The 15,840-nt window shown below is 45.2% G+C and overlaps 1 protein-coding gene across 10 annotated transcripts in view; it reads right to left on the bottom strand.

Annotated features, from left to right (window-relative positions):
- EHMT1 (euchromatic histone lysine methyltransferase 1) overlaps positions 1-15,840 on the bottom strand; it is a 1,124,912-nt gene that overhangs the window by 85,202 nt on the left and 1,023,870 nt on the right. For all 10 annotated transcript variants that reach the window (XM_085611576.1, XM_085611658.1, XM_085611650.1 and 7 more), the window contains one exon: positions 14,786-14,961. In XM_085611576.1, coding sequence (XP_085467702.1) covers positions 14,786-14,961 — 176 coding nt within the window. The remainder of the gene's footprint in view (positions 1-14,785; positions 14,962-15,840) is intronic.

Here is a 15,840-nt window from a genome sequence, read left to right as displayed (position 1 = left end):
TCCTTCAGCTTCGGTGTTGAGTCGGAAATCTTCTTCGGTTCCGCATCTTTTGGTTTTGGATCCGAGGCCTTTTGTTCCTTCGGTGTCGAGGTGTTCGGTGCTAATGGCTTTTTGGGAAATGCAGGAGTAGGATGAGCTCCCGGCTTCGGTGCCGATGGATGTCTGGGGGGCACTGATATGCGGCTTGCTCGGTCTCGAGCGGCCGGAAGGCTTTTCTTTTGTCTTCAGAGCCGAGCCCAAGGGCAGGGCTTCTGAAGCTTTGTTTCGGTCACGACAGGGGCCTGCAGGTAAAGTCTTGACCGGTGCCTTCTTTTTCCCAGGTAGGGTCGGGGCAGGGGCACTTGTACTCACTCATTGACCTGGAGTGATGTGGTCTCGGAGTCGGAGTTGTCTGCCTCGGAAACGATGTCCAGATCCTCCGAATCCTCTGCCTCAGGAACATCGGGGCCTACATCGAAGATGTCTTCTGGCACCGGTGCAGCTTGTTGTGCCATAACGGGTCGTTGGGCCCGGCAATCACGGATAGTCTTCTTGGAGCGGAAGGAGGCACAGGCTTGGCAGTTTTTCTCCTCATGCCCAGGCGAGAGACAGAGGTTGCAGACCTTGTGTTGGTCGCTGTGTGGAAATTTTGCTCCACACTGGGGGCATTTTTTTAATGGAGTCCTTTCCATTGGCCGTAGGTCCGAATGGCGCCAATAGGCCCAGCGGTCGACGACCGGAATAGAGTATTTAAGTGGTGCGTCGAAAAGCACGCAATCGAAAACAATACCGTTGAGTTTGATAAGCTTTGTGCATCAAAAGGTTTGGATAACCGGAGCGCTGAAGTTACATCCGAACCAGATGGCGGAAAAAAACAATCTGAGGATGGAGTCGATGCCCATGTGCACTATCGTCCAAGGGAGGAGTCACCTGTCTTGTGACTATAAAAGACTTCTTCCAGGGCAACAACAAGGTGCAAGCAGCCGAGCCCAACACCAGATGGCGATCTATGCACAGAGTGTGAATCTCTGCAGCTCATATGCCTCAAACACTTGTATTCCCAAACTTCAAAAATGGATGGTGGCCACTGCCATCACTTTCAAGAACACTGAGAGGCACTGGTAAGCTGAAGCGGAGCCCAGCACACTGAAAATGCTCCTGACTGACCTTAAACCACAGGTAACATCTGTGGGCCTGCAAGATAGGCACATAAAAGTACACATCCTGTAGGTCCAAGACAGGAAATAGCAGGTGTAACAACCTGTGCCTACTTATGAGGCCAGCACACTCTAAATGGTCTCTTTTTACAGCACAGCCTGCATCTCTTGCAGCAATATGAAAATTCTTCTCTGAAAGCTCTTCTGATGAGCAAGGAAGGTGTGGTGGGTCAAAAAGAAACACAAGGGCATAATCCTGCCGGACGTTCTGGAGGACCCATCTGTCAGATGAGCTGGACTGCCACCGTGGAAGAGAATGTCTCCTTCTGCCTCCCACAGAATGGTTGTGTGCCGCTAAAGGCAAACTAAAATGACTTGAGGGGGGCTGATGTCGCAGAGGCGGGAGGCTTAAGAATCCCCCGGAGACCTGCGCGGTCCCTGTTCCTAGCAACAAAACAACATGGGCTATTGGTGTGGTGGTGGTGGGGACTGGCATTCTCTTTATGTCAACCCTCTGTAGTAGTTTCGGAAGGATTGAAACTGATGGGGAAATTGTCGGGCAGAGGGGAAAGGACTTAAAGTTCAAGAGTAATTGCAACCTTTTTGTCAAATAAGCGGTTACCATCAGAAGGCAAATCCATGAGAGATGTCTGCGTGTCTCCATAACAAGCAGTGGATCAAATCCACGCATGACGGTGGAGCATTACACACTAGCGCCCAGCACTTGCCCCAAGCAATCCTAAGAATCCAGGCCAGCCCTAACTACATAGTTGGCGGCATCGTGGCCATCCTGAAGGATCAGAGCGAAAGAGGTTCAAAACTTCTTTGGGACTGTTGACAAGAACTTGCAGGTCATGTTTCAGAGGGTGTGCATATAATGGCCTAACAGGTGGACCTTTTTGACTCACTGTGAGGGGGAATAGTGGGGAATGCATTAGGATTTGCTTTACTGGTGGACTACTAAACTCTCATGAGTAGAAAGCTGTGTATGAAAACCTGGGTCACCAGCTGCCAGTTTGTGACGTCTAGTTACTTTCCGGTTCACCAGTGGGCAACAGCAAGGTTTAAAGTAAGTTCTCATAAAGGTACCTATCAGGACTACACTAAAGAGAAGATGGGGGCTCAGATAACCTTGGCACAAGGTGCAAAATCTCAGTAAGGACATTTATCTTAACTTCAGCAGAAGGCACCTGGAGGTCCAGGAGATCAGCTGCACATTTACGAACTACTGCATATGAAGCACTCTGCTCTAATGGGGGCTCAAGGGGGTGCAATCAACACTGTATCAGGGGAAGTATAAAGGCCAATGCCCTCCTCCAGGTCCTCATAAATACTGTCCTCATTGTAATGTGGGGTAAATCATCCCATCATCACAAGGTCATTATCAATTGGTGGCAAACTCTGGTCAGAATCAGAGCCAACACGATGATGGAGCCTCTGACGACGGTTCCCTGATAGAGGGAGTGTTTTGTCTGAATCAGATTGTACAGGAAGCGGTTTGTGCTTGAGTGGAGTCAAAGTGTGACCTCGGCTGGACAATGGAGTAAGCAGGGACTCAAACTCTGGCAGTCGTGACTGGAGTTAATTAAGAAGGGAATGACACGTATTGAAGCAGGAGAAAAGTTAGCACTGAATTAAGTGCAAAACCTGAAGTGGGTTCTAGGGTCTCGGACAGTGCAGAGGATGGATTCAACTGACCGGAGGCCCCTCAGCCTCCTTTAAGGTCTGCGGAGTCACTGTTGGCCTTTAAAATTTAGGGCGCATTGGAGACAAGTTGTGAAATATGCTCTTTGATTGTAGATCGGGATTGATTAAATTGGCACCTTGATGCTCTGCTGACTCTTTTGGACAAAGTGTGGTGTGGTGGTGGTGGGTGTTGAACTTCGCTTCAACTTCTCATGCTTCTTTGACTCCGACTTAATCAACGACTTCAACTGCTAAGTAATCCATCAGAGGAACAGCCTAGAGAGCAGGCTGCATCCTGCACCTTCGATTTGAAGTGGGACTTATGCAATGCCTGTGATTTCTTTTGATGTTTGGTGACTTACAGCTTCACTTCATGCTCCTGGATCACCTTTGATAGCCCGAGGGCATATTCTTCGAACGGGTACCCCAAACCCAAATCCTAGAGAACTTGTGCAGATTAATCACCAACAACAACTATTTCCACTAGTCAGTTTGAACCCTGTACAGGGCTCCAAAAATCCACTGGACCACTCGCATTCGCGAGTTAGATTCATTCAGGACGAGCTATTTTTAGTTCCAACTTGCCCTTTCTGGTGAGTAGGAAGACAAACTGACACTTGACCTCTGCAAGCAGAGGAAATGTAACAAGATAGCAGGATTTAAAGGCATCTTTATTGCTTACAAAGTAAATGAGGAATAAAAATGCTTTAAAATTTTGTTAACTTGTCACATTTGCTCAGCTTTCAGAGTCAGAGGTCAAGTGCATTTCAGTTGGGTGAGGAGATTTTGTAGGTTACTAGACCTGCAGGTCTAGAGCAATTTTTATGATTTTTCGAGCCTTAGTGAAGTCTTCTGTAGGGATATTGTTTCCTTGCACACTGGAAAGAGCACTTGAAAGAATTTATAAATCAATGAAAAATGGGGGAGGAGCTCCAGATCCATACTGAAAAGAGCGGAACAAAAATGGACTTTGTAAGCATCTGTTTGAAGCGTGTGGTGCTGTAGATGCACACGCTCTGCATACCCTTGCCATCTAGTGTTGGGCTTGAATGTTTCTAAGTTGTTTTTCATTCAAAGTAGTCTTTTGAGTCACAAGGTAAATGAGGACTCCTCTTTATGGTAGTATTGCACATGGGTACCAGCTCCATGTTAGATTGCTTTCACCCGGCGGGTGAAAGTAGGATGGAGCAATAGGAAAAGTGTGCTGCACATTGCACTGTTAAAGGTTTTGTTTTTAGTAAGAAGAGATCGGCATCCCAATGCAGGCCCTCCGAAGATGGAGGGAGGAAGCATGTTATCTACAGCACTGCAAAGCTATGAACAGATGCTCACAGAGTTACATTTTCTGTTCGTAGCATGTGCTACTGTGCACAGACTGTAAAACAGTCCCTCCGAATAAGCAGTGCTTAGCGTGTAGATGGGGCAGATTTCTGAAAGAGAGTCTTAAGAACTGTGTCAAACTGGAGCCTGCTGCCTAGCAATAATATTCAGGCAGTAGTGTTTCGTAAATTTGTGTTGCATGGATCAGGTAGCTGTGTTGCATGTCAGCTAGTGAAATGTTTCCAAGGAAAGCCATGGTGGCAGCCTTTTTGTTTGTACAGTGTGCCCTAGTGGGTAACAGGGAGAATGGATTTAGCTTTTCAGAGGCAAGTTTGGATGCACTTGGCTATCCATCTAGCAATTTTAGCTTTTGAGATTGGTTGACCTTTCTAGGGATTGCTAAAAGAAAAAATACAGCTGGTCCGCCTTGTGAAAGGGTTTAGTTCTGTCATTGTAGTTGATAAGAGGCTGTTTGACATCTAAATGTGGATGGCCCTGTCTGCCACGGTTCGTGATGTTGAAAAATAACTGGAGTGCTTTAGTTCAGTTTAAGTGAGAAGGGGAAATCACCTTAGGCAAAAACTTAGGGTTTGTCCTTATAATTACTTTTTCACTGGGAACTTGAAAGTAATGTTCCTTTAGTGTTAGCGCTTGCAATTCACTAATACGCCTGAGTTAAGTTATTGAGACTAGGAATGTTACTTTCCAGGAGAGATTCTGGAGAGGGCAGGAATGTAGGGACTCACCAGGGAGCCTAAGAGTCTTGTAAGGACTACATTGATATCCCACTCAGGGGCTGGATGCACCCTTGGGGGCGGGGATGACTTTTAAGGCTTTCCAAGCCTTCAATGACTGTTAAACAGAAAAAGGAAGTGTGTTCTCTATTCTACATTTAACTGGCTATGGGTGCCAAGAGGTGTATGCCAATCCAGAAAGTTGTAGATGAAGACTGTAGAAAATAAACAAACATTAGAAGAAGTTGACCCCGTTTCCTTGGTGCTTGCAGGAAACAGGTTTGATGGCCCCTTTTTGCAGAAGGGCTTGCACCTCCTTCTCTAGAAGGAGCAGATGTTCTTTGCTCAGGTGGAAGGTACAGGACGGTGTGCTGGGAGGGTATGTGAGTAATTCTAGGCAGTAATGGTGTTGCACCATGATTAAAACCCATTTGACGATTTCCTGGCTGGGGGGGTTGGAAATCCTGGAGTTTTTCCCCTGACAGATATGTGAATTAGGGGGTTTGAGGCGGCGGATAATCGCAGAGAGTCAATGCTTCAGGGTGGCCTCCTTGCTGCCAGAACCTCTCTGTTGTGGTTTCCTTTATATGAGCCCCAAGCGTATCTACGGGGGTGAAGGGGTGGTACGCTTGTTGCTGCTTCTGCTAGGAGCCTGAATCTGGGAAGGTAACTTTAGAGGCGCAACAATACTGTTGCTTCAGCAAAGAGCATCCAGGGACAAGGATTTGTAGGGCACCCACAGCATCTGCTTTCTGAGTATCTTTTTTTAATTGTTTCCAAAATCTGGTCAAACTGCGGCCCGAACTGATGTTCTCTATTTAATGCCAGGTTTAGCAGATATTGCTGTACTTTAGGTGTAAACCCCGAAATTAGGATTCATGAGGTCATGGGATAAGGATAGTGACATTAACCACATGGGCTGTGGTAACCACTGCATCTACGGCACAATGAATAGATTATTGAACACCGTCTTGCCCTCTGTGACCATTTTCTCGCCTCTCTGGCAATATTCAGGAAGAAGATGCTTTAGCAGGTCCTGCATTTAGTCCCAATTGGCTCCATCATATCTAGCCAGCATGCCTATCGAGTTGGCAATGCATCAATGGTTAGAGGCACTTGGAGCCAGCTTTTTCCCACTGCGTCAAACTTTTTATTCTCCTTATCGGGAGGGGGAGCACCCCCGTGCCTTGAGAGTTTGCACCTTTACGTGCAGACTGGAAGACTAGTGAATCTAGCTCCACGTGTCTTCTGATGTATGGAAGATCATTAGACGAGGCCTTATATTTACATTCTTTCCTGGGGTTACTACCTGAAGTTGTTTAATGGGCTCTATACGTGGCCCTAAACACGCTAGCATGGGTAAGAACAGGACCACACATTCCATTTTGGAGAGGGTTTCCATTAAGCCGTCGTCCTCTTCATATAAAACAAAGGTCGACCTTGTGGTATTGAGCAGTGCTTTGAATTATCTCATGGTAAGAAGTAGCATTGTGGTGGTAGGTTAAAGGGGTGGGTTTGAGGTGGAAGAGGAGAAGTGGGTGGAAGGGGGGAAGTGGGAGGTAGAGGAGGGATAGAGGGAGCAAAGTTAATGGGACAGGTCCTTTTGCACTTCTTTTTCTTCTGGGCCTGTTATAGCACAGACTCAAGAGCCTCTACAATAGTTGGCTTTCATTAGCATGGCAAAATCTTTTTTTTGTCTCTCATCCAACTCTTGTGTGGTGAGGCGGTCAGAATGGCCCTGGACACTTTCATAGTCAAATGTTTTGGTGCCGAACCATCTTTCTAGGCCTTCCGCTTTAGTGACTATGGTGTCTCTGCTCTGAAGGATTTCTCGGCTCCTGTTTAGAATTTCGCATCGGGGTAGCTAAGATCTTTGCCTTGCTGCTCCGTGGGTTTCACTGGAGGACAAAGGGTGCCCAAGCCATGTTGCACCCGGACTGTTGGCTCTACTCCCGAGAGGGGGTGGCTAGACCCTCTTAAGGATCCTCTACATCTCCTTGGTGACCCTTGACGGGATTATGGTGTGTTCCGGACATACAGCTTGTGGAGTAGTCTGCATGCAGTGTCTTGTGGTTTCGTGGACGAAGTGCTGTTCTGTGTCAGAGCTAGAAGAGAAGATGGCCTCTAACTATGACTATGGTTGATGTGGTGGGCTGCTTGTGGGTCCAGCTTCCTCAACGTCGACCCTGTGAGTTGCTGCCCCAAAGATGTCTGAGGCATCCACTGCGGAGCGTTTGCATGTCTTGTGATGTGCCCAGCACTGTTCTCAATGGTAGCGGAGAGTCTTCTTAGACCTGAACCTCAGGCAGTCCTCGCAAATGGTGTCATCATGTTCTGAGAAAAAGCACAAATAACACATTTGGTGATGTGCACAACACAAACTGTGTGCTGCAGTGGGGGTATAATGCTGAAATGGCATCCATTCCATCACCAATTCAGCATACTCCAGCGAGAAGTCGTCAAGCTGGCGCTCAAGGAATTTGAGGCCCAGAGCCAGGCTGTAGGCCCAGTGGTGCCTTGGTAGTAGTCGGTGTATGGGTGATGGACAAGACTATGGAATATTGTCATTTACAATTGGTGCCGAAATGATGAGTCGGAATGGTGGAAGTAAGCACTGAGAAACACCTTAATTTTTTAGATCTGGTCATGAATGCCCAAACCTGATGGCAGAAACAAAATCTAACATGGAGTCTATGCTCATGTGCGATACCAGCATAAGGAGGAAACACTGTGTACCTCGTAGTTCTAAAAACTTCTTTGAGGAAAAAAAACTTGCAAACATCGGAGCCCAAATGCTACGAATAGAAAAGAACTACTGTTGATGGGCAGGGGCGGCGCTTGTATGCATCACGTGGGAGCACTGTTGTGAAAACTTCTGGCACCTCAGGAAAATTTTAAGGGTGAAGAATCTGGAGTGAGAACATCCATCAGAACTCAATTTTTCATTAACGTCTCCTAGGATAACAAAACTGACTTTGCAGAACTCCCTACAAGTTTCAAAAATTTGTTCTAAGAAAATTCAGAGGGGATCTTGGAGCAATTTGTCCGCAAAATGGTTCATTGAAAACCAACTAAGAATTAACATAAGCTATTTCCAGACATGAGCTCTGCCACTAAAATCTTATTAGACTTTGCCTCCAACTTTCAGCAGAGAAGCAATATTGATAGACCCTAACAAAAGCAAACAACCCAGTGGACGTCCCTATTTTCAATAACCGCTGCTAGCAAGAAAGAATGCTAGCCATCAAGATGAAATTATTTCTGGGACCAAGTTTACTGTAAAGCTACATAGGCCAACTATAAAAAAGAAATCCAGGCAACACCATTGACTTTTCTCAATAAACTATAGTATTCCAGGTTAAGTTGGTAGAGCAATTGGTACCTTGTGTCAGTATTTCAAGGTCTGGGGTTTTACCAATATATTTGTCTTCCTCCTGTTGAACAATGTATCCATCCCTTTGTTACAAATGAGAAGTATTAAGCAACAACCCCTCCAGGGCTTGGGTTATTTGGGGACCAGTAAACCAATATCCTTAGGAAGTCAATTGTTTTGGTCTAGTGTTGGCAGAGGGTGATTAAGCATGTTTGGTGTCAAATGCACTTCTCCAATTTGCGTTTTACTTCTATATAAATATCTCCCAACCAAATTAATAAGGCTATGTGTTGCAGAAAAACCCACAAGATGCAGGACTAGGGAATCTCATCCATCCTTCTAGTCTCTGAAGAGTTAACCAGTCATAACACCCACAATGGCTACCTAAATATTTTTTTTGACTTATAAGAAATAAGATGTCAGATGTACTGGTCTGAGATCCAGCATGTTTATTGTATGCAAGCTCCTTAAGCTCTTCGAAGTGAGCTCCCTATCTTGGATGGCACCCATCACATTGGTCTACGTCACCATATGTTTCTAGTATTTTACAGATTATCAGTTTTTTTTCTTTTCATTCAACACAGGAGCAACTGTAAAGATGCCTCCAATTAAATCAATGTCTTCCTTGGTATGAGAGTGCTGATCCCACTGCACCTCCACACATGCCTGTCATGGTCTAATTTGCAGTCTTGCACTGAGCTATACAAATATGCATTAAGCCATCGACCTGAAGAGATGCAGCATGCTAAGGTAGTGAGTTATGTTTCTTGACTGGCACATCTATTGAATAGATATCTAGTTCTCCTCTAAAGGATAGACTTGTCTGTTTTGTATCCTGTAATGCTCCTAAAGCTATGGGCATTTTGAACTGGAGTGCTTGTTGGCAAGCTGTAGATTATGTGGAAGCATGACTGCTCGTTATGTGCAAATTTTGGCACACTGATTATTGAGCTTGCTTTCAGTGGCCAGTAAGTGAGGTATGGTCATTCAAATAGCTCCTAATGAGCAAACGTACAAGCACACAGGTATGAGTGATGTGGCGCAATTTATGTTCAAAAGCCTCAACATACCCAATCAGGCACAAAGGACGCCCTGAGAAATAATTGACTTTAGTATCATTCTAAGCCTCACAAGCAATAGCATTAAAAAAGTTTACTGGGAGGATCTGAAAGTGGTGTAATACTACACTTGATGAACAATATAATGAAACCCTTTCAGAAAAAATTAGGCCTGGGCGAAGCACTACGCTACGCTCGCGTAGTTTGCGAAGTTCGCGCAACTTCGCACTACGCGAACTGCACGTAGCACAGTGCGAACACGCGTAGCGTAGTGTTGCGTAGTGCTACGGTCATTTTTTGCTTGCTCGCGGTCCTCAACGTCAAGTTGGCGACCGCGAGCAAGCAAAATGACATCCCGGCGAGACTTTTTCCTTGTTCGCGATTGCGAGCATGGAAAATAAACCTCCCGGCGAGATTCCCAACGCGAGGAGGTCAGGTTTCTCATTGCGAGGGGTCGCGTATGCTCGCGACCGCTCGCGATGAGAAACTACCAGTTCGCGTTGAGAAAGCTGCCGCTCGAGTAAAAATCTACTCGAGCAGCAGAAAACTACAGCTCGTACTGTGCAAGATGCCATTTTCAATGATTGCACAGTGCCGGTTGCTTGTCCGCACTGTGCAATCATTGAAAACAACATCTTGCACAGTGCGAACATGTTACTACGCAGTTCGCGAAGTGCTACGCGTAGCTCGCGTAGTGCGAACTTCACTTTGCGTAGCTTCGCGAAGTGCTACTTCGCGAACTACGCCCACCCTTAATTATATTGCACCTGTTAGTAAGAAGTCACTATCTTTGGCATTAAGTACTGATTTTCAGCCGACAGACAAATCGCTGACATCTTTGATACCTCCATTAAATCCAACGACTATTTACGATCAAGAGACCAACAAATGTAAAATAGCGGTTGCATTTTGGAACGTAGCCGGTCTACGCTCCAAATTAGGGAACGACGTTTGGAATAATTTTATTTCAAATTTTAACATTTTATGCTTACAAGAGACATGGCTGACAACAGTGATTCATTTGGACGGTTATAGAACGTATTTTTCGCCTGCCCAACCCTCCAAATCTGGTAGGGCCAAGGGTGGACTAACCACCTACATCTCAAATTTGATCAATGTAGACGAGATAAGGGTCATAAAACTTGACCCCAGTTTTCAACTTCTTTTCTTTAGCTTAAATGCTAAGAACTCTTTCCTCTTGGTCAACTATTATAATAATCTTTCTGACCTAGAAGCAGTGGAAATAGTTAATTCCATTTCCTCTTTAATATTGTCTACTATCAAGAAATTAGTCAGAGCGGTGACTATTATATGGGGTGGCGATTTTAATCAGACTTCCTGTCGTGTTGTAAATCAATTTGTATGCGGTTTGAACGACGAGGATGAGAACCCTATTCCCCATTTCACTCACTCAATTCTAGGCAGTTCCCTAAACGAAATTCTGTTTAAGTTAGACCTGGGAATTGCCAATAAATTGGCCAATCGAAAAACAATGTTGGCCCCAACCTACCATGGGAGGGGATGTAACTCCACTATTGACTTCATTCTGATCTCAAATGGAGCCATAAAAAGGGACACCATCTTCCATACCCATCAAATTGTATTGAGTGACCATTATCCTCTTAGTTTTACTTTTTATCTTCTCGACAGACCTAATTTAAAAACGTTCAGCCTCTTGGACCAAAACAACCTAGAACTAACCAGACTTAATGGCTATTCTCTTAATTGGTCCCTAGTCGATCCCATTGAAACTTAATGCTGTGGCCACTGACGTATACTTATCCATTATGAAATGTCTGGACTTGACTACTTCAGACGCTGACGTTATGATTAATTTTGACATTGTGATTCAGGCCGTCAAAAAAGCTTTAACGGCAAAAAAAAAAATCATTCCGCAAGGAATAGACAAGGCTGGTTTAATCACACATGCACAGCAGCGTATTCCAAATTAAAATCTGCTCTACGCAAAACAGTCAGGGTCCCCGCAGAAATATCCGAATTAAGAAAGGCTTATAACTCCGCGATAAAGGAAAGAAATCGGAGTTGAAAAAACAACTTTGGGACCAACTTCATGAGAGTTGTTTTAGTAACAATAGTACCACCTTCTGGAAAGTGGTAAAATCACCTTTTCTGATTGATGAGGGTGGCTTTCCCAAAGTAGCGGTCGCCATAGATGAAAGGGACTGGGTGGGACATTTCTCTAAAATGTTTATGATCAATCCATTATCAAACAATGTTAGGGATAATGATTTTCATTGCCAACAGCTCTCGCCTTTTCCCATCGAGTTGTCCATTTCACATGACCAGGTCAACCGAGCCCTAAATGCAAGCAAAAAAGGGAAGGCCCCGGGCCCCGACGGGGTCCCAATAGACTTCTTTAAAACCCATACTAAGCTTTGGATCCCTCTCCTGACCAGGGTCTTCAATGCAATTTGTACCATCGGCATTCCGGAATCCTGGAAAAAATCTATATTGGTTCCAATCTTTAAGAAAGGGGACCGGAGCTCAGTCTCCTGCTACCGCCCCATCTCCCTATTGGATTCTACGGGTAAAATGATGGGGCGGATAATATTAGACCGTCTGCAGGAGTGGGCAGAGGAAAATAATATCTTATCCGACATACAATATGGGTTTCGTGAAGGTCTGGGGACCATAGATCAAGCCTTGAATTTATCGCTTCTGATCGACAAATATGTAAACATCAAGGCTGGAGCACTCTACATGGTCTACGTAGACCTGTCAGCCGCGTTTGACTGCGTCAGTCATTCTAAACTCTGGTCCATCTTATTAGATCTAGGGATGGATCGAACCGCAGTCACCTTTATGAGGGAACTCTATGCCGACGCGACTGCCAGGGTAAGATACGGGACCAGTGGAGAACTCACTGCGCCGTTCGGGGAGGAGAAAGGCGTCAGACAAGGCTGTGTTCTGGCCCCATTTCTGTTTACCCTTTATACTAATGGTTTAGAGAGGGCGATGCTGAGAGGAGCTCAGGACCTTCCTATGGTCGCCAATCGCCACATTCCGACTCTTTAGTATGCAGACGATGCGGTGATATTGGCCCGTACCCCAAACGAACTTCAGAGGGCCCTAAGTAGCTATGCATCTTTCATGGCCAGCTTGGACCTTAAAGTCAATATTGGGAAAACATTCGTTATGAAGGCGGGTGTTGGCAAGAAAAACAAAACCAGGTCCATTTACCTGAATAAGGAAAGATTATCGCCTACTGATAAATATCCATATTTAGACATCATGATTGACGAAAAATTAAGCTGGAAACCGGCAGTTGAAGTGAGAAAACTTCAATTTGTAAGAACCACTTCCGCACTTGCAAATTTCTCTAGGAGACTCGGGAGAAAAGCACCTGTGGAGATGGTTAAAATTTATAAACGCCAAATGTATCTCAGTGGCCTTATATGGAGCAGGTGTATGGGGCCATACAGCTGTGGGCCCCATCCAGGCAGTAGAGAATGGTTTCTTGAGATACCTTCTTGCATTACCAACTACAGCCGCAAACTTTTCCTGCCATTTGGAACTGGGTCTCCCGTACGTGACAGACCTCGCGAGAACCCAGCCTTTGTTATTGTGGCATCGAATCTAGACATCAGAAAGAACAGTTCTCACTCAAAAAATTATCCTAGACTGTAAGGCCCTTGACATTGCACATAGATCTAAGTGGTTAATCTATGTCAAAAAATTTCTGACTGACTTAGGGTTAGCAAAATATTATCATGACCCCACTTTGATTCAGGAGTTAACAAGGAAGGTTTTCCACAAACTTTGTCTAAACCATCTTGAGGACCTACGACTTAACTCAGAGGTTATGAAGCAAACAGTTAGGCATAGTCTAACAGTCCAGACGGTATTTGGGATTCAGCCTTACCTAACTTATAATATTACTTCTTATGAATTGTTTCTTTTGGGTTAGGTTTAGGCTGACCCTTTTCCATCGATTGGTGGTTTTTCCGTTGAAAAACAACTGGGCTAAAACATTACCACCTTGCCCCTGTGACGGGAGTTCTTCCCAGTCCACAATCCATACTATTCTTTTCTGTAAATACTACATGGATCAACGGAGAAAATCATTAATCCCCCTATTAAAACGTTTGGGCTTCCGTACATGTCGTCCAGCTCTACTCTTTTTACAGTCACTGGAGGGGGAAGGGCTGGTTTACATTGTCTCTAACTTCTTACAGAATATTATCCGACATAGACCGAACCTAGGCTGATTTTATCTTTCTGAACTTTACTGTCAAATCGACTACTAAAAACTAAATCGATGCCCCTTACTTAGACACTTTGTATGCATTTGCCACTTTAAATTTGTGAATGTAATCACTGTGATCATGTCTGTGATGAATTTTAAACTGTTGAGATTTTATGTAAGCCTGGGCAAAGCACTACGCTACGCTCGCGTAGTATGCGAAGTTCGCGCTACTTCGCACTACGCGAACTGCACGTAGCACAGTGCGAACACGCGTAGCGTAGTGTTGCGGTCATTGTTTGCTTGCTCGCGGTCCTCAACGTCAAGTTGGCGACCGCGAGCAAGCAAAATGACATCCCGGCGAGACTTTTTCATTGTTCACGATCAGCAACTTCAAGTTGGCAATCGCGAGCATGGAAAATAAACCTCCCGGCGAGATTCCCAACGCGAGGAGGTCAGGTTTCTCATTGCGAGTGGTCGCGTATGCTCGCGACCGCTCGCGATGAGAAACTACCAGTTCGCGTTGAGAAAGCTGAAGCACGAGTAAAAATCTTCTCGAGCAGCAGAAAACTACAGCTCGCACTGTGCAAGATGCCGTTTTCAATGATTGCACAGTGCCGGTTGCTTGTCCGCACTGTGCAATCATTGAAAACGACATCTGGCACAGTGCGAACAAGGTACTGCGCAGTTCGCGAAGTGCTACGCGTAGCTCGCGTAGTGCGAACTTCACTTTGCGTAGCTTCGCGAAGTGCTACTTCGCGAACTACGCCCAGGCCTAGAAAAAATGAGTTTCAGGGTAAAAAGCCATGTACAGAAGTCTAAGATGTTCTGGGATCTGAGATTTCAGATGACCGCAAAATAAAAGAGGATATAGCTAGTGATGGGTATTGTCGGTACTGGCTGGCTAGCAACCATAAAGGGGCAACACCAGAATTGTCTTTGCCACAGTGCTTGCGTGTCTTTAATAGGAGGGGTGGGTGGGGGCAGTGGGGTGGAGGGGTGGGTGGGGGCAGTGGGGTGAAGGAGGGGAGCACATTTATCTTTAGAACATTGAAGCACTGACGTTTAATAAAATGGCTTGGGTTCACGATACTGGCTACGTCAAAAGCTAGGAATAAACTGAAATGCAACAAGAAACACCAAAATCGTGCCAGACTGCTCTGCCATTAACCATAGATCGCATTAATTTACAAGATTCAACCTGACTCCAACCACAAAGTCTACAGTCTCATGGCTCAGTAATGCATGCAAAGCTCAAAAGAATTGTTTCTTACCCAATTTGCTCTCCAGCTGCAATAGGCCTAGTGCTGAAGAATGCAATTCGTGGGAAGCGCAGATCCTGATGTGAAACGTAGACTCTCACTGGGATCAGGTTTGGCTCGCAGAGGTGGTTTATAAAACGGCTCACATTTCCGTAGAAACGAGCATCTATGCAGTAAACTTCTCCATCCTACAGATAAGCAGTATTTTAGATACAAAGACAGTATTTGTTCTAGTACACAAATCACTCTTCAAAGACTCAATAAAATTGTTTTCAGTTATACACCCGTCAGAGTAAAACACTGATGACCAAACTTTATTAATTTGGCAGAGAATAGCAAAATGATCATGCATAGCCCTATTTTTCTAAGGTGTCACTGCAGTAATCAGAATGTCCACTTGATTGCACTGGAGAACCAAATATTCTGATATGCAGAATATTACAGCTCAGCACGTCTGTCAATTATATTTATTACTAAAATCGTCAGCAGACAATTTGTAAGTCAAACCAAGTGCTAACTACAATATTGAATATGCTACTTACCAGTATGCATCTGTTCTTGGCATGTAGGGCTGCTGACATTCATATCTGTGCATAGATCGCCGCCTAGTGTTGGGTCCGGATGTTTGCACGTTGTTGTCCTGGAAGAGTCTTCGAAGTATCACGAGATAGGTGACTCCTCCCCTGGACCACAGTGCGCATGGGCATCCTCTCCATCCTTAGATTGTTTTTCGCCATTTTGGCAGTGATGGAGTAGATACAGTAAGTGATGACCATGCTATACAGTAATTCTGAGAGCTGCAGCTGCTACAGGCGCCGGGGAGGAGGGTGGGCGATATGAATGTCAGCAGCCCTACATGCCAATACATGTGGGCTGCTGAATTCATATCTGTGCATAGAATACATAGCAGTACCTCCTATTAGCGGCGGCTACCCGTGCCAGCTGCAGCAGTCTGAAAAAGAGTTTTGAGAACAGCCTGTCCTACAGCTGCCTGCTGTTTTGAGTGTACATCTACGCAGTAGTGTTTGGTAAATGTATGTATAGTGGACCATGTGGCTGCTCTACAG

This window comes from Triturus cristatus, chromosome 1_2 (assembly GCF_964204655.1).
Source record: "Triturus cristatus chromosome 1_2, aTriCri1.1, whole genome shotgun sequence".
In the NCBI taxonomy this organism is placed as follows: Eukaryota; Metazoa; Chordata; class Amphibia; order Caudata; family Salamandridae; genus Triturus; species Triturus cristatus.
This window is presented reverse-complemented; position numbering and strand designations above follow the sequence as displayed.